At 55.9% G+C, this 18,275-nt stretch overlaps 1 protein-coding gene across 1 annotated transcript in view; it reads right to left on the bottom strand.

Annotated features, from left to right (window-relative positions):
• Positions 1 to 18,275, bottom strand: part of CACNG3 (calcium voltage-gated channel auxiliary subunit gamma 3) — a 32,767-nt gene that overhangs the window by 1,680 nt on the left and 12,812 nt on the right. The window contains exons 2-3 of the mRNA XM_005229037.3: positions 3,267 to 3,350; positions 1,082 to 1,222 (exon numbers count right to left, since the gene is read on the bottom strand). Of these exons, the coding sequence (XP_005229094.1) occupies positions 1,082 to 1,222; positions 3,267 to 3,350 (225 nt within the window). The remainder of the gene's footprint in view (positions 1 to 1,081; positions 1,223 to 3,266; positions 3,351 to 18,275) is intronic.

Genomic DNA, 18,275 nt, shown 5'->3' with positions numbered 1-18,275 from the left:
CAGCACACCAGGGCCAAACCCCCTCACTGACCTTTGCTGCCATCCCCAGGATACATATATATCCACATACACCCGGCATCCCTGTATATTCAAGTAGACTGGAGGGGCAGGAGGAACAACCACTATTTTGTTTAGAAAAGGGACATTTTAAAAGCTGGTTTTGCTTGGCAGAGCTGTTCGCCGAGCAACGGACCGGTGCCGGGCACTGGTGCTGTGGCCAGAGCAGAGCCAACCCGTGGGGCATCGAGGGGATCGCTCCAGTGCAGACCCCGGCTTGCCATGGCCCTGGGAGCACAGGGAAGCCAGAATGGCTCCATCTCTCTTGGTTTCTGATGGAGCCTGGAGGCTTTATTTGGGATCTGGGCAGTTTTTGCACTGCCAGCAGTGTCGTGGGGCTGTGCTGCAAGGCTGGGGAGCGGCTGATGTATTCCTGGATTTACTTAATGAATCGATTATGTTCTTTCTGTTGTTTTCTCATCTGCATCAGCAGCTCCTGCCAGCCGAAGGAGGGAGAGTAATTTGTCTCTTTGTGGGGAGAAGAAAAACACAAAATAGAGCAGTTTCTTGAGACAAAGACATTGTCATACGATAATCAGTGGAAGTGCTGGGGAACAGTGCACAGAGAAATGAGTAATCCAGAAGGAACAGCCTTTCAGGAGAGAACAATTTCCCTTGCAGAACTGTGGCAGCCCCTCTGCCAGCACCACAGCTGCCCTCACCTGGCCCTGTGACCCGCTGCTTGGCAGTGGGGGAGGGCAGAGCCCCCCAGAACCTGCCCCAGGGACGGCTGCACTCCGTGGGCCACTCCTGGGCTGCAGCACCCGCAGAGAGGGTGCTTGGGGCAGAGCAGGATGGATGCCTGAAGTGCTGTGTAGCACAGTGACCGCTTGCCAGAAACGTCTGCTGGTTTTTCCCTGTGATGAGGATTTTTCCACTGGGTTAGGACAGCTCAGAAACCCCAGAATCCCTGTGCTGACAGCTGGGGAGGACCCACAACCCGTCTCCAGCAACCCTGTGTCCCCCCAGCCTCCAGCACCCCGGGAGAGCTGCCCCGCTCCCAGCCCCGCTGGGCAGCCCCTACCTGCAGAGACGAAGAAGATGCCGGCGCTGAGGATGACGTTGTGTTTGCTCTTGTAGAACTCGCTGGCCGCCACGCACAGGCCCCCGAAGAACAGCAGACCCACGCTGAGGATGGGGAAGATGCTGGATGCTCTCACCGCACCTGCAGGACAGGGAGAAAGGCACGGTCAGTCCCCAGCACCGCTCTGGCAGCGGGGCTGCCAGCACCTCCTCGCCCCAATGCCAATGCTCGGAAAGGATTGTTGCAATGCTATGCTTGGTTGCTGCCACGAGGGATGGGGGAGACCCAGCACCGGTCCCCACTATGGATCCCCTGCTTGTCCCTAAGCTTGCTCTGGAGCCCAGCATCAGCCCTGCAAACCCTGTGGTTCAGGTCTTCCCGTCAAAAAAACAGCTTAAACCCCAAATTTATTTTTTTTCTTCTAGGTTATTTCAAGGATTTATTTCTTCCAGTCTTGTCACACAGTCAGCACTAGCAATTTACCTTCCCATCACCAAACACACCACCCACGGGTTTTGGCTACAGATGTGACTCTGGAGCCTGGGATTGCAGAACCCCCCAGATCTCACCGGGCTGGTGAGGAACAGCACTGCCAACCATGAGGATCAGGATCCTGTCCCTTGGGCTCCCAGACTACTGTGGCTGCTTTGCAAGACAAGAATTCACAAGCAAACACACCTCAAGCTCAATAAAAAGTTGTTTCCTGCTGTAGGGGAGGCACATTATCAAAATGCACACAATGCCCACGAGCCAGAGCCCACCATGTGTGACGCCGTGGCCCCAGTGCTGGGCTCCATCCCCAGCAGGATTAGCTTGGGCAGTGCCCGTCTCTGCATGCTCAGGTGTCACCAGCCGAGCACTACACCCAGAAGGGTCTTTCTACATGGCCTTTCAGAAGTTCAGCTTCCAAAATGACAGTGAAGTGTAATTAATGCAGCAAATCACTACCTGCTGCACCCAAAATACACTGTGCCTTGGTTTGGGCTCTCACCCTCTCTCTTAGGGCCTTTATAAAAAGCACAGAAATACAGAGAAGCCCCATTAAAATGCCATTCTGGGGACTTTAAAAAAGTCTTTTCATTTTAAATGTGGGAGGGGGTGGGAGAAGAACTTAAAACGCTAATCTACTAAAATTGCAAACCAATTCCATTAAACACGTTCCCCTCTTAGACGGGTGAGCAGAGCTGACGGCTCCCTGCAGAGTTAGGAAACGGGAGTTCAGAGCAAGAAGGAGCAGCAGCTGCGTCAGGCAGGGGCTGCTGCCCGGTGCTGGGGTCGGGGCTGAGCATGAGGCGATGGGTGCTGGGGGTCACTTTGCCCCCGGGGACTCCCCCCAGCCCCAGCAGCTCAGGGATTGCCCAGAGATGCCAACACCTCCGAGGCTGCCATGTGCCCCTGCCACCTCATGTTCTTACTTGCTCAGAAATTTAGCTGTTCAAATGAACCCTTTGCCGTGCACGCTTTGCAGTCTGTCACACATGCGTGTGTTTGCTGACGTGTGGGGCAGCGCACATCCATGCTGCTTTGCATGGCAGGGTGCACATCATTTGTGTCCAGCCTCTGACGACCTGCACCTCGGTGCCGCAGCGCTCACTCGTGGATGGGGGTAAAAACCTCACGGGTTCTGCCCCGAGGCCCTGCTGGCCCCCACCACAGGAGACCATGCTCTTCCCAGGAGAGCCGCCAGCCCTATTTTCACTCTGTCTCCCTGCACTTGGCTGCTGCTGGCAGAGCGCGCAACAGATGCTCATTGTGCTCTCCCGGTGAGTGACAGCAAATCCAGCCTGGCTGCGGAGACTTGGGGAACAGGGAGACCAGCAGAAGCACAGCATCCCTGTGCTGCTGCACCACGGACCTGTGGGGTCCCAGTCCCCGGCGGCTCTTGCACCCTGACAAACTCAGGCTGTGCAGCAGCTGCTGGGACCAGCTGCGGGGACAGCAAGTGCCAGACAAATGTGCCATTAACACTGCTACTGCGGCGTGACGTGGCCACGCTCGGGTAACCCGGAGGGTCAGTGCTGCTGAGTGGGGAGCTGGGGGCTGTGACCCAACAGCCTCCTGCCAGCAGGTGTGGGGGACTTGCTGGGTGCAGCTCTGGGAGATGGGGAGGTGGGTGCCAGCGCAGGGCAAGGGAGTCCCCAGGATGCGGGCACAGCTCCACCGCACCATGGGAAAGGAGACTCACGGAGGAGATACTCGGCCGTGTCTTGCTCGTAATCTGCATCCTCAGGGAAGTGGTCGATTTTCTTGCACACTCCTCGGAACGTTCCTGGGGAGACACAAGCCAGGAAACCTTGAGACCTCTGCAGAAGGAAGAAACCTCCACGCTGGCAGGAGCGCTGCTGGATGTGCTGCACGGGGCCGGCGTGGCAGCCACCCAGGAGCCACGTGGGCAGCGCTCAGCTTGGGGCTGCCAGCGACCCAAATGCTGCCCTTGCTCCCCGGGGACAGTTTAGTCCCTGGCTGCTTCTGCACCCTCCAAGCACTGCTGGCGGCCTCTGGTGAGGCTGCACATTTCTCTCTCTACCTAAGCCCTGTCATTAACACCACTGCTGAGCTGGGGGGAGATGCCCAAGCTGCCCTGCTCCCCCCAGAACCCCACGGCAGCCATGGGCAGAGCCTCTCCACGGCGCAGCTCCCACCCCACTCTGCATCCACACGGTGCTGCCAGGACCTGCTGGCAGCTCAGCGCTGCTCAGCACCACATCGCCTCTGCACGGCTGTGGCTGAGCCTCCCCCTTGGGTGCACCCGTGGGCACAGCAAGGCTTGCCTGGCCCCTGCTCTCTCCAGCGAAGGGGAGGAGAAGCAGGGCAGGGGCTCAGGAGCGCCCAGCACCCACCCACCCAGGCAAACCCGGGTCATCAGTTTTGACAGAGAATCGATGCAGCTGTAAATAAACCTCCCGGCCTTCAGGTCCCAGCAACACCTTATTCGGATGCACCAGGGAAAACGCTCCGCGACTGCAGCCCAGGGCTTGTGCTGGGACATCAGGTCATCCACATCCACATCATGTTCCTGCTGCGGGGGATGACAGTGGTACTGGGCTCAGTGGTGGCTTCAGCAGAGCCCCCACCCCGGGTCTGCACAGCACTGAGACACCAGCCCAGTCCCCCCAGTTCAGCTTCCCTGCCCCAGCCCCTCAGCTGTGCAGAAGAGCACTGATTCACTGCTGACCTACAAACGCAGGGCACAGGCTGCCGCACAGAGAAGGATCCTCAGCACATCTCCTGAAGTAACATCTGGCCCACAGCTTAACTTCCGAGATGCGATTTTTTTGGAGGCACAGATGAGTTCATTTAAATGACTATAAAAAGTTCCGAGCTTGCTTACCCTTTCCTGCCACCTCACAGCCCTGCTCCGCGCCTGGGGCAGAGGCCAGAGTCCTCCCCATGAGCCGCCCGCACCCCGCTCTGCTCTCAGGCGTCCCCCGCAGCGTGCACACACAGGTGGGCACCCAGGCACGACTGTGGAGAAGCACCCAGTGCCGCGGGTGGGCATCACAGCCGAGCTCGGCATGGGCAGGTGGGCCACCTGCCCCACTGCACAGTCCTGCCAGGAGCCCCCGGCCGCTCCGCGCCTGCCGCCTTCCCCCACCGGCACAGGGGTCCCCACGGCATGATAGGGAGTGGGGAGCAGCCCCACCGCGGCGGGCACTGGCAATGCCACCTGGAAGGCCTGGGGAAAGAGGCAGATGCTCTGGCATCTGCTGGCCTCCCACTTAGCATTTGGGGAAAAAAAGGCTCTTTTTCTGTGGCTTCCCCCCAACACCACTCCTGCCTCTGAAGCAAAACAAACACATTTCACCTTTAATCGCCTGCCTGTTTGCTTTGGCTTTCTCCTCACTGCACTTTCGGCCTCAGCTCTCTCCTGTGCCAAAGCTGTGCAGTTGTGCCACGAGAGGAAAAAGCCAAGGACGAGTCAGGCTCAGGCAGGTGATGTACTGAGGACTGTTACGTGCTGCAGGGCGTGGACGTGGGGCAGAACGGGGCAGCGCAGCCATGTCCACAGTGGGGGAGAGCCTTATGGCTCAGACACGTTTATGGGACAGCCTGGGGGAAGGACGGGCTGTGAACAGGCTCTCGCCTCTTCTGCTCATCTATCCACCCGCCCCAGCAGCCTGGTCTGCATGCTACTGATGGAGAGGCAGAAAAAATTAAAGGCATTAAAAAATAATAAAAAAAATCCTGGCTATGCCCAGTTGCGCTTATAGATTTGTTGTGATGGATGCAGCCCATCACCTCCCACGGATGCTGCGAGCCTGCTCCTCATGGCAGCCCGCCAAGTCACCGAGCGCTGCACTCGATATCTGCTGGATGGCTCAGAGCTCGGCTCGTGCCACGGTGCTGGACGGGAACACGGCTCCTCAGGGCCTGGGGCAGCAGCAGCTGCTTCTGCCTGCAGGATTCAGAGCTGTCTTGTCCAAAGCAAGCAGCAAACACTAATGCAAGAGTATGCACGATGCTTCCTCTGCGGTGTCAACTAATGCTGTCCTTGATGTTATAAATAGGGAAACTGAGGCACAGAGCGCGTCTTCTCTGGAGCAGCAAGCGAGGTGGGAGGAATTCCTGCAGCGTCTCCCTAGAGCCAGGGCAGCCCCCTCACACCACCAGTGCTGGAGCTCGCAGTCAGGTCACACTGGCTCTGTCCCCTCTCCAAGAGGATCAGAAAGGATGTGTCACCAGGAGACAGGGCTCCAGGCAAGAGAAGGCAACGCGCACGGTGTCCCCCTTGGCATCCCGCACAGCGGCACACTATCAGGCTGCACTCTGGCTATGCACTCGGGGGAGCCGAGCATTGTGACAGGCATCAATTAAAGCCTGGAGATGAAGCTCAGGAGGTGGCAAGCTGTCATCCAAGAGGGAGACACGGCATCCAAGAGAGAACTGCCTGCTCCCGTTGCTTTCGGAACTGCAGGTGATGGAGAGGCTGAAAATGGGTGCCACACATGGGGCTGGGGAGGCACTGGGCATGGTGAGGACAGCAGCTGTACAGCACAGCCCCCATCCTCCTCCTCCTCCTCTCACCTTTTGGGTTTCTACCTGCCTTCTCTGACCTTCTCCCTGAGCCTGTCAGGGCCCTGCCCCAAGCATCCCGGAGCCGTCCCCTACATTTGTCCCTCTGCTCTCCAGCCAGCAGGCACATGCTGCCAGGTAGGACTGCGCTAAGCTGCAGCACCCCAAAACACCCTGCACCCCGACGGACCCAGAAGGACGCGCAAAGCTGGTGTGTGCCTGGTCCCCCGGACAACTCTCCAGTCTCACCCACTGCTGTCACTCCCGGGCCACCACTGAGGTCTCTGTTCCCAGCCGGTCGCTGCCCACCTCAGTCCCTCGCTCTGCCTCCGAGCGCCCACCTGCACCAGTGGGACAGCCCTGCCCTCTCCAGCTTTTAATGGCTGCAAAGCTGCTGTCAGCAAGGGACACCCGTGCAGCGTGTGGGACTTTGCAAAAGCTTCTCCAGAGGCACTGACACCGGCCAGCGCAGGAGCATCTCCCTCCCAGCAGCCTCCTAGGCAGGGTCTCAGGGCCAGTTCCTTATCTGATTAGTGAGAGGAAACTTTCCCTTGGTGCCACGTGGGAAAGGAGTTTAGAGGCTGAGTCAGCCCATCTGCACAGCATGCAGATGAGAACACTAATTTCCTTGGGCTCAATCTCTTTGAAGTTCTCAGAGGCTCTGTGTGCTGCTGAGCCCCCACCAAAACCCAGTGCTGGGCTGGGAGGACCAGCACCCCCCTGCCCTGAGCAACAGCTGGATGAGCTAGGACCCCCAGGGGCCTCACTTCTGGCATACCAATGTCTAAGGTAAATCTGTGTGTGAGGGAGGAGGGCAAGCCATGGAGCAGGAGGCACCTGGAAGCGCAGGGAATACCCTGTTTGGGTGTAAACGCCTGCTGCTCCGCAGGCACGTTGCTCACTCAGCGTGCAAAACTCATCCCCCCCCTCCTGCTGCCAAGACCACACACATCTGCGCAGCCCCACGGGCACCTGTAACCCCTCTCTTCCCCCAGCCCTGCCTGTCCCACCCAAATGCCTCCTTTGCAATAGAAATGGGAGGAGAAATTAAAAAATAAAAACTAAAGTGACTTTCTCAGGGCAGGGGCAAAACCTTTGCTCAGCGTTGCTGCTGCAGGACCCAACACCAAGCTCCGGCTGCCTGGTGCCAGGGGACAAGGACAACCCACACATGCCCTGGAGGGGCTGGGGGCTGCACGTTGAGAGGCAGCACAGCCGGGGCTCACCATGCTCCCTGCTCGCCAGCCCTTCGCCCTGCAATGTGCAGGGGTTTAACAAAACCTGCCCCCCGCAAGGCAAAGGGAGCCCCAGCCCGAGCAGGGACAGGCAAGGCAGCACCACTGCCACCCCACGGGTCGGGGGCAGCCCTGCTGCCTGCCTGCGCTGCCCAGCTCCACAGCATCTATCTCACACCCTGACATTTATTTTGGCTCCTTTACTCCCTCTGTTCATTAACCGATGCTCATTGCCATGGCAACCGCTGAGTCACCTGACACACAACTTCCCAGCCTCCAAACAAATACCACAACAGGGCTTAAATCACAAGAAGCCCCCTGCGATCCCCAAAAACACTCCCTGAGGATGGAGCCCTGCCCTGGGGAGGTGTGGCTGGAAAGGGCTCCAGGAAAGGATGGGGTGGCCGCTCCTGGCCCTGGCTGGGGGCTCATCGCCCTGGAGCAGCCAGCACATCCTCAGCTACCTGGTCCCCATCCCCTGGTGACGGCAGATGCAACTCTGGGCTTTCCTCTCCCAGCTTTGCAACTGGGCCCTGGTAAGGGTGCCATTACAACATCATGGGCACAGAGGCAGCAGGGTTTGTCGGTGTCCTCAGGCTCTCAAGCTCCTTCCTCTGCCCACCTTTTCTTAGCAAGGACTCAAGGCAGAGGTAATGCTGGACCTGCTCCCTGGCCACCCCCGACCCCCTGCCAGAACTGAGGCCGTGGCTGCGAGCTCAGGCACGGGATGCCCCCTGCTCCCGGGGCTCGAGCCTTGCTGGGTGCTGGGGCTGGCTGTCTGGGGAGGACTGGCCAGCGTGGGACTCACTGGGATGCTGTCCTGAGTCGGGTGCAGGCTCAGCTGCTTGCTCTGGGCACTCACAGCCGCAGCCCCTGCCAGTGCCTCACCTGGGCAGCACCGTGCCCCTTGCCAGCATCCAGCCACGTGGGAAGCACCAGCACCCAGTGCAGCTCGTGCTGTATTGCTGGGAGTCTGCTGCCTCCCCCCAGGTCACCAACTGCTTTGCTCCCAGTGGTCAGGCTCCTCTCCCTTCAGAGGAGGAAGGAGACCTCCTGCCAGCAGGGAGCACGCCGGGATGCTGGGGGCTGCTGGTGGCTGCTGGTTTTGCCACATCCCAGCTGTTCGAGAGTAATTTCCCCAGCTGATACCCATGGCTGCAACGTGACTCTGCGCTGCGTGCATGAGTCACATCACCTTGGGTTTAATTCATCTGCTGGCCAGGAGAGCACCAGCAAAGGCAGTGTGCTGCTGCGGTTATTCATTCCCCGCTCAGCTGTCTCTGTGGTAGATCTGGGTAATTTTCTCTCCCTATTAGTGTGAATCTTGATTAGCCAACTTGGCTTATCACTGCACTTCCCTGCCCGGAGCCCAGCACGGCAGCAGCCAGCTCTGCTCACAGCAGCTCGTGCAGCCCCACTCCAGAGCCTCCCGGCTGGGAAGCAGAGCTGTGCGGGGGAGCCCTGGTCAGCCAGCGCTGCCTCTGCTCACCCCCCCTGGCACAGGACAGCTTCTTCCTCTGCCTTTTTCTGTACTGAGGCACCAGGCCTGCCCACCCCCTCCTCCAGCAGGGTCCTGCTTGAGAACGCACGGCTGCCAGCGCACTCAGTCTCCCCACGCGAGCGCACACTCTGGGCTCCCCCCGAAGCACAAACCGGCAGGGACAGTGCCCAGCCAAGAGGCACCGGCAAGAAGCCACAGACACAACGGTCTGAAGCAGCTGGACAAGTGCCAGCTGCAAAGCCTGCAAGATAATCCTTTGTCACGTTACCTGGCCCTTCCATCCCGGCCCTTCCATTTCACTTTCCTTCTTTCTTCCCTAGAGGAGCACCCGCAGCTGCACAACACACTGCCGCCCCGGTGCTTTCCCACGGCCAACGCTGCTGCCAGCCCCAGGGCAGTGCAGAGCCACTAGCAGTGGAAATCGCTGCGGCCATGCCCGGGGAAGAGAGGCATGGCTCTGGAGGGCTGGCGCTTTGAGTAAGTCAGCCAACAGAGCAGTAGCATCAACAGGCGGGATGCGGAGCGCCAGGGCTGAGCCATGCCCCCAGCTGCAGGGGGCTCATGGCATGCGGGACTGCCCAGCCAGGACACACGAGTCCTTCAAACACTTGGTGTGCAGCGCAGCACCGTGCTCCTTGCCCAGGTTGGGTTAAAACCTCCGCCACGTCGCTGAGCACCGAGCAGCTCCTGCCACTCCCGCAGCTGCGGAGGCAGCCCCCGGCAAACCCTTGGCCAGCAGCAGAGCAGCACCCATCTGCACCCTGCACCGGTCTCAGTGAGCTTCGGTTTAAGCTCTCAGTTTAATGGTCCCACTTTAATCCAGGGGCACCCCCAGCATCCCCAGGCGAGGGAAGCCCTCGCCAGCTGGCAGATCTTTCAGGGCATTTTCCACGTGTAAGCCCTGTAAGGCAGCGGGGCCATTAGCCATGCAGTGCCTGCAGGGTGTCCCTGCCCCATGGCTTCAGGCTTGCTGCAGCAAGCCCTGCCTTTTAGGTGACAGTGGATTTAATTTGGAAGAGATGAACTCATATAGCACATTTTGCATTCACTGGTTTTGTAAAGGCATCTCTTCCCTTCCCTTCCCGCAGGGCTGTTTTTCATCCTGCGCTCCGTATGATTCTTCGATCCCTCTCACCCCCACCAGATCAGAGCATTCCTGAGCTGCGCATTAAATAACACGACTAACGCCTGCCCCCTGCAAGTCCCCCCTTCTCCCCTGGACAAGGGCTGCCTTACACAGGGTAACACTTCATTTCAGCAAGGTCTTGTTGCTGCTGCTTGAGTTCATTCGCATTTCAATGTACGTACACTCTGCACTGCGTTTATTGGAGAATGCAAAGGCAATTAATTGATTTGATCTCAGGTCTTTTTCCTCTCAAAGTCCTTTTCCCCAGGGAGGGCTGGGGGGGAGCAGGGAGGGGATTGCAAGGGAAGTACAAGTCTCATGATAGTGGAAATATGGCTAAGAATATTGATCCCAACCCACAGAGCCAGAAGACTAAAAAGCTCTAGTTATGGTTTTAAAATCTCATTACTTTTCATCCAGTGGAACAGTTTTCCAGGGACTATTCTGGTTGTTACTGCTCAGTGTGCAAACTAAGTCTCAGCTGGGGAAGATGAGCTAACACTGTTCTTAAATGAGAGCAAAATTCGTCTCTGCCCTCACGCTGGCTGGCTCAGCAGAAGTCCTGGGGCAGGGTCTCATTTCAGCCCTCAGCTCCCCGCACCTCCTGATAAATTCAAGTGAGTTATTTCCCGAGTTGTGGTTTGCGTAATGACTTTCCTAAAGGCACCATGCGATGCCAAATCCCTTTGGAGGAAGTGGTGGGGTCATTATGGTTTAAGTTCTCTGAAAACTAATATTCATTGGAGAACCAGAGCTCCAAGCTTAGCTGGCAAGCACTGGGGTACGAGCCTGCAGCACATCCTCAGATGCTCAGGCTCTGCACTCTCTTGAGTAACAAGAGCAAGATACCTAAATATCTCCAAGGAATTAAAAACTTCAGGGCTCATCTTTTTTTACCTCCCACCCACCTCCCAGATGCTTGGAGAGATGGAAAGAAATTCATCGGTATGCCTTCCCTTCCCCAGCTTCACGCTCCGCGAGGCACCCTGAGGCTCTTTGCATAAGGTCCCTGGTGCGAGACTGCAGAGCTCCAGGGTTTCAGGTTCACATTAGACCTGGCCATCCCCCAGCGCCCAGGGCTTGGCTCAGCTGGTGCTGAGCAGCTCCGTCCCGTGTGCCAGGGAAGGGCTCCAGGGGTCCTGGCCACCCCCAGCATCTTGGTCACCTCCCACATCACCAAGTCTTCAACACAGCCTGGTTTCAAAGACAACACAAGCAGCTCAGAAAGCATCAGGGAGGGCCGGTGGGACAGCCACCGACACGCCGGACCCACGGCTCAGAGCAACTCAGCTGGAAGAGCTGCTGGAGCCGAGGATGCCCGCAGCCTGAGGAGGGGGTCTCCTCACCTCCCAGAGCCAGGGAAACCCTGAGGAGTCGTGAGGGACCTGTCTGCACCATCAAGTCCCTCAGACCATGAGCTGTCAGCACTTCACACATACATCTGTTTGCTTAAACTCCACTGGAGAGCAGCTCAATTAAGGCAAAATCCACACATTCACTTAAAAAAAGTCCCCTGCTCTGTGTTAGTGTCTCTAGGCAGCAGCAGTCTCCTCGGGGTGGGTGCTGGGCTCCCCACCACCTGCCAGTGGGACAAATCCTCCTCCCTGAGACCAAGTTCTCCTCCCAGCACATCCCCATCACCCCAGCAGCCCCACACCAGCTTCCCACTGGGGTACCAGCGTAATCTGGCTCTATCTCTACTTCACACTCACTCCCCCTCTCTGCGGTGGTGGTTTGTGTCTGAGCAGAGTCACCTACACAGACATGCCTTTTCTGAAGGACTTTTTTCCTGTTGTAAAAAAAAAAAAAAACATCAGTGGAAAAAACCCAAGTCAAATGGAAGGAGCACAACAGGGAGGAGGTGGCAGAGGTGGGCTCTGTGGTGCCGGTGCCGGCTGGACGCCGAGGCCAGCACGAGCACACGCTTCAACACACGCACAGCAGCACAAGGACTGAGCCTCCTGCACATCCCCGACAGCTCAGCGGGTTTGGGGAGCAGCACCCAGCTCCACGCTGCCTGTGATGGGCATCCCCACGGGGGACACACCAGGGCAGCCGTGGGTGCAGCCCAGGTGCTCACACCCATGGGTGGACTGGGAGCTTCTGCCAGTTTTAGCCTGCGAGGTGCCAGTGATCGGTGTGTGTCAGAGAGACTTTACTCCCTCAGCATTGCTAAAAGGAAAAAAAAAAAAAAATCTACATTTTGACAGTGACTCATCATCTCCCATTCTGGAATCTGTGGGGTTGTCGCAACCTACACAAGGCAGTTCAGAAAAGCAAAACAATTCTGAATAATAGAGGAAAAAAAGTTTGAAAATGATGGGTAATCTCTAGCGCTCTGCTTCAAGGGTTTAGCTTTGTTTTTCTCAATTATAAAAGTAATCAGGTAATGCACTGGAGCTCCTTCCAGGGTCTCCCCCCACACTCCCATGGGTTTCCTTCCTCCCTCCATCCTTCCACACTGGCAGAGTGCTCATGGCAGGGAAATGCCCCACTGCAAACCTGTCTCCCAGGAAGATGCCAGGCTTTCCCGGCCAGGACGGGGTGGGAAGGCACTGGGTGCTGTGGTCAGGGTGAGCACAGCGCACAATGTACTGCTGGCCCCTCCATGGCATGCCAACAGCAACGGGCAAGCTGGCTGCCAACGCTGGGAGCCCTCGGCCCGGGCTGGGGAGGAGAGTGCTCATCAGCACGTCTAAGGAAACCACTTCATGTTTTATCTTTAACAGTGAATAAACATTGATTTTTATTTTAAAAGGTAATTGACATTCCTATGATAGTGAAATGAGTGGTGGAGCAGCCAGAATCAGCATAAATAAGCCATGTGCTAGAAATTAATGAGCTTCACTGATTGAGTTTATCCGTTTAAATTAATACAATTTTAGTAATTAGAAAAAATAATAATCTCTTGTTTGTTTGCCTGTTTGGAGACACTGATGGTAAGAGACGGGTCAGGAGTGGGAGCCCGGGCCCGGGCTGAGCATCCCTGTGCCAGAGGCACCGGGATCCCCCCCGCGTAGATGCCATCAGGGCAGGATCCCACTCTCCCTTTAACGAACATTTCTGATTCACTGGGATTAACCGGTGAGTTTCTGGGAAGGGTTTGCCTTCCAGCTTCACCTTTGGCTATCAGTAATAGGGGTGGCCAGCTCAGTCCCACGAGATTCCTGGATCCCGAGGTTTTTCACTACCAGGATTGGGAAAGCAGATCCACCCCGCAGGGGGGCAGCCCCGTGCCCACTGGGGGAAGGGAGGGTCGTGTTAGCCCCCCTCCCCCCATCCCATCACTGCTGAGAACTGGTGCAGCCGAAAGCTCTCCGCAGGGGTCTCTTCATGTTTCCCCAGGTTACTGTTTCCCCCCGTGGGCTGCAGACAAGGACAGAAGGATGCAAATGCCATTGGCCACATTACCCTCAGCCATGGGCAGAGCATGGTGGGGGGGAGGGGGGCGCTGGCACCCCCCAACCAGAGCTCAGCAGGCATGTCCAGCCTCCAGCTTCACCCCACTGTCAAACTCCAGTTTCACACACCTGTCCGGAGGCATGGTGTGCTCGCCCTGGGGAGAGCCCTGGGGACCCGCTCCCATCCCACCCCCCTCCCAAACCCCGCTTTTCCTGCCACTGCCCAGAGCCCTGCCCTGCCCAGAGGGCTGCAGCCGCAGCCACGGGAAGAAATCCCCCCATTTCCCCGCAGGGAGCCAATGCTCCCCGAGCCACAGACACCTGCCAGACACCGGGCTTACAGCGGCCAGGGACATGTTTGAGAGTAAAGATTTTATTATTGCTTTTTATGCCTTCAGCAAGTTGTCCTTCACAAACACTTCTGCCTGCCTTAAAACAGCTCCTCATTTAACTTGTTGAAATACGTGCCTTTTTCTGTTTCTCTTTCTGGACACAACTTCTATACATCAAATGATGCCTTTTTCTCTCCTTTGATCTTTCACTATAATGGTATTTTTTTGTCTTCTTCACTGCTGGTGTCTCTCCAGACTAGCTACATCACGTTTGCAGCCATCGTACCTCATCAGGCCACTCTGATCACCAAATTGTCCTGCATCCCACGTCCCCGAGATGATTAAATCAAGTCCCTTACCAGACTGACCAGCCCCTCCAAAAAGCATCATTCACAGTGTGCACTACCTCCATTTCCATGTCACTTCTCAGGGCGCTGTTTCTGCAGCCTGTGGGATAACTGAAGCTCCCCATCGACATGGTCCATCTTCAGCCTCCAGTGCCAGGCTTTGTGTCAGCAAACTTGCAGCAGGGACTCACACGCAGCTGCACTGCTACGAACAGCTCCCGAACCCACCCTGAGGAGGCTGGAGCTGGAGGTCACTGGTCATCGCAGCAGCCAGTGATGGAGAGGCATTAAACCAGCAGAAAAAGAGGAGGGAGGAACCAGGGACAACCGATCTCTCCTCCAGCACATCATCAAGATGGTGAGAACAGAACACACCAAGAAAGCAAAAGGCAGTCCCTCAGTTGCCTGCATGTCCCAGCGGTGAGCTGGGATAATTAACAGAAGGATCCGGACTCGCTTGTTTGTTGGAGTGAGTTTGACCCATGTGGTGTTTGAGCCCTACAGAGAGACATGGCCAGAACCCTGGAAACTGACGGTAAAACCTGCCCAGAAGGGACCAGGTGGGAAAAACAAGGGTCAAGAGTGGAAAACCCCAGGATCCTCTGGTTAAACAAGTTGCCGGTAGTTCAAAGATAATCTATAGGTACGGGGTGCTCTGGTGTCTGCTTCAAACCCCGAGCTGTGCCAGGGCTCAGACCATCCCAGAGGCTGCTGGAGCACCCGTGTATGATAAATAAGGGAGAAAGCTGCATTATGATGGGAAGTTGGAGGTTTCACTTCGCCAGTATTAAAATGTCCTCTGAATTTCTAAAAACCTATAAATGACGATTTCATAGCTCTGAAGCATGGCATCTCGCACAGGGGAGTGCTATTTTAGACTCTGTGTTGACAGCTGAAGGGGAATGGATCACAGAATTAAAAACTAGTTGCTGCTCAAGTCCAAGCAATCATGACTTGATTACGCTTCTTACAGGCAAACAGAGGCAAGTCCAAGGCACTAGCACATATTCTTAGTGCTTCAGAAGGTCAATTCACAGAGCAGAAAACAATTATAAGCCAAATCAGTTAGGAGAATGGATTTAAGCATAAAAGCATAACTGTGAATAGAGAATGATTTAAGAGTGTTTTACCCCAAAACTCATAACAGCGACAGGAGTTTGCATCAGATTTTTAAACTGCCTGGCTAATATGTAAACAGCTATAAAAATAAAAACATGCCCAACAGAAAGAAGAAAGGAGATATTCATAACTCTGAATATAAATCAGCAACTAGAAATTGTAGAGCACCGATAAAGGACGCAAACAAACAGTAGAAAAACCATCAAAACATCTTTCCCCGATGCATTAGGATGAACAACAACAACAGAAAGGAGCAATGCTATCGCCCGTTACCAAACACAAATGGCAGAAGCGTTAGTCACAGGACTGAGAAATGTTAAATAACTGTTATTACAACTGCGACATTTCATATTCAGCACATTCACATCCCAACACTTAAAGAGACATGCTGAAGGAGCCGACTGAGCAATTAGCAGCAGTGCTTAATGCCTCGCTGGGAAGTTCCCCAGAAGGGTGAGGATGGAGCTGCTCCGCAGTAGGGATGGGATGCAGCCGCTTGCCCTCCCCGGGCTGCAGCACGCCCTGGACCCGCAGAGCGGTGCCGCCACCTTCGCACCACGGCCCTGGGCACTCAGGCTGGCATCTGATGGCACAAGCGGGGACCAGGAACCAGGAGACAGGCCACGGACCCAGAACTATGAGATCACTGGTCACCAAATTTGCTTTGGTGCAACTGACAGTGGACTGCAACGGGGGCTTTGTGCCGGTAACGGGGGCTTCGTGCTGGCGAGCACAGCGCGGGGCTGGGGCAGGCGAGTGGGTGATGAGAAGCATGATGGGCAAAGGAGCTAACCTGCTGCTTTGATGCACGGCAGCCTGGAATAACAAAGTTTTATTCCCTATTTCAAGGTGAAGCAGCTGCTCAAATTTGTGACCAATACCACGGTCCATTTTGCAAGAAGGATGTTAATAAAACCAGGGAGGGTAAGAAAAGGCAGAAGGCTCAGAAGGCGCTGTAAGGAGCCCGACCGACGAGCGAGCGGCTCCGTGCCCTCTGCGCAGCCTGATCTCAGCCCAGCGCTGCAGATGCTGAACTGCATTGAGGGCTGTGAAAAGCAAATCATTTTCCAAAGGAGCCCCACAGTGCAGAATATCAAGGCTAAAAATATGTAAATCGCCATGGAAAGCACTGTCAGAGCTTCAGCAAGACTAGCAAGTTGCCAAAAGGCAATTTCAAATTTCCAGGCTCACTGAACGAGGCATTAAAAAGGTCACTATTTCTGAAAGAAGGATCTTTACAAATAAACACATTTGCTGAGGACTCGGTGAGTCATGCTGGAGCAGAGCACAGAGCATTTCCAACCTAATGCTTTTGACAGGCCACGAGCAAGGCGATCTTTTCATGTTTACAGTTCATCAATAGTTTTTACAGCTGCACAGTCAATCTTTAAAGCACATTTAGCCTGGGAGGAGGCTCGGTAGGTTGTTTTCCTTGCAAAAGTGATATTAAATTATTTTTTTTTCTTCCTCTTTTATAGCATTGATTTGAAGGTAAGTATTTGAACTTCAAATACGTGACTGCCACTCAAGCACCTGCCTGTTTTATATATATACATATATATACTTCTGTCACATCTCCCTAACGATATAAATATTTGAAGTTTACAGCTGATGCGCTAAAAGGAACTCAATCCATCAAAGCCTATTTATTTCAGGGAATTCAGTGGGCATCGTGCTGCATGTTTGCTGGTGCAGGAGTTGGGGGTGCTGGCAGCCTGCCACCACAGGCTCCCCACTTCCCCTCACCCCACTGGCACTGGGCTCGCTGCACTTGGCGTAACCCGGGGTCAAGGTCCGGCTCAGCCCCACTCACTATCGCAGGTACCGGAGCACATCCAGTGCCAACCAATTTAGCTTGCTGCCTGCTGGGATGCGGAGCCGCCTCCTCACCATCTGCAGGAGGGGAAGAGAGCCCCAGGAAGCCAGTTCCAACGCCCCAGATGGGGAAAAGTGATATTCAAGAGTAGCACCATAGTTTCACTCTTGGCTTTTTTGGGAGAACAAAAAGGGACTATCCTACAGACTGAGCATTAGGAGAGGACCTTGTTGATGAACGAGGGAGTGATGCCAATCTTGCCTTCCCCCTCCAAGAAATAAAAGCTTTTCACCTATGCCCTAGTAAGTTTTCCAGAAATTCAGAGCAATTTCCATCGTGCAGCGCCCTGCCCCGCTGCCTTCGGGAGGGCTCTGCCATGGGGAACTCCTCCACAGTGCCAACTGGCAGTGTGCCCCCTGCCTGGGGGCAGTGGCGAGGACGATGGTGTGTCCTCTCCACCATCCATCGCTTTGGGATTTCACAGCACCGAGAGACCCCAACACATTGCAACGAGCTTCCCCGGGCCCTTCGAGCACCCTCCCACCCCCAGGCAGCGTGCAGGACTCCTCTGACCCAGGCTCTCCCTTCCCCTGCCCACACCGCAGCCCTGGCACCGCAGGCTCCGTGTCTGGCCACCCTTGGGGCAGGGAATGGGACCACGTTCCTGGCTACAAACCTGCTCTGTTTTCACACGCGTCAGACCTGGGCCAACTGCCCTGCGGGTCCCCGAGCCACTCACACCATTACCCTGGCCATAAACCAGCCTTGCCTTCCCCCAGCTTCCCAAATGTGACTCAAACCACAAAAAGCACTTTGCTAGAACAACCCTGGGGCTTTGAAACAGCCCCAGCTCCCCCGTGGCTCTGCCCTTCCAGGAGGCAGCAGCCACCAAAGAGAGGGTTGAGGGGGGAGAGAAATAAAACATAAAAGACCCTGAGATGGATGGGCAAGCAGACAGCCTCACAGCTCGTGTCCATGCTTTCCATCTTCTTCCTACTTTGCATTAAATTACACAGAAGAGCCCATTCTGCTGCTGTGGAAGCCAGGTGATGCTTTGCCATCAGCTTTGAGGACAGCAGGGCTGTGCCCCACAGCACAGCAAGTGGAGGGGTTATCCCTGCCAGCCCCGGGCATGCAGAAAACCTCCTGGGACACAGCTGCCACACTGGCACAGCCCGGCGGCACCAGCCTTCCAGTCCTGCCACCCAGCACTTACCGGGGCTGCCTCCAGGGGTTCAGTTCCCCCATTTTCAGCTCAGGCTTGTGCCCAGGGTCCGTTGCTTCGCCCTCAGCACTGCTCAGCC

The sequence above is a fragment of the Falco peregrinus genome, chromosome 5 (genome assembly GCF_023634155.1).
Source record: "Falco peregrinus isolate bFalPer1 chromosome 5, bFalPer1.pri, whole genome shotgun sequence".
In the NCBI taxonomy this organism is placed as follows: Eukaryota; Metazoa; Chordata; class Aves; order Falconiformes; family Falconidae; genus Falco; species Falco peregrinus.
The sequence above is the reverse complement of the archived record's forward strand: the minus strand, read 5'-3'. Positions and strand labels throughout refer to the sequence as shown.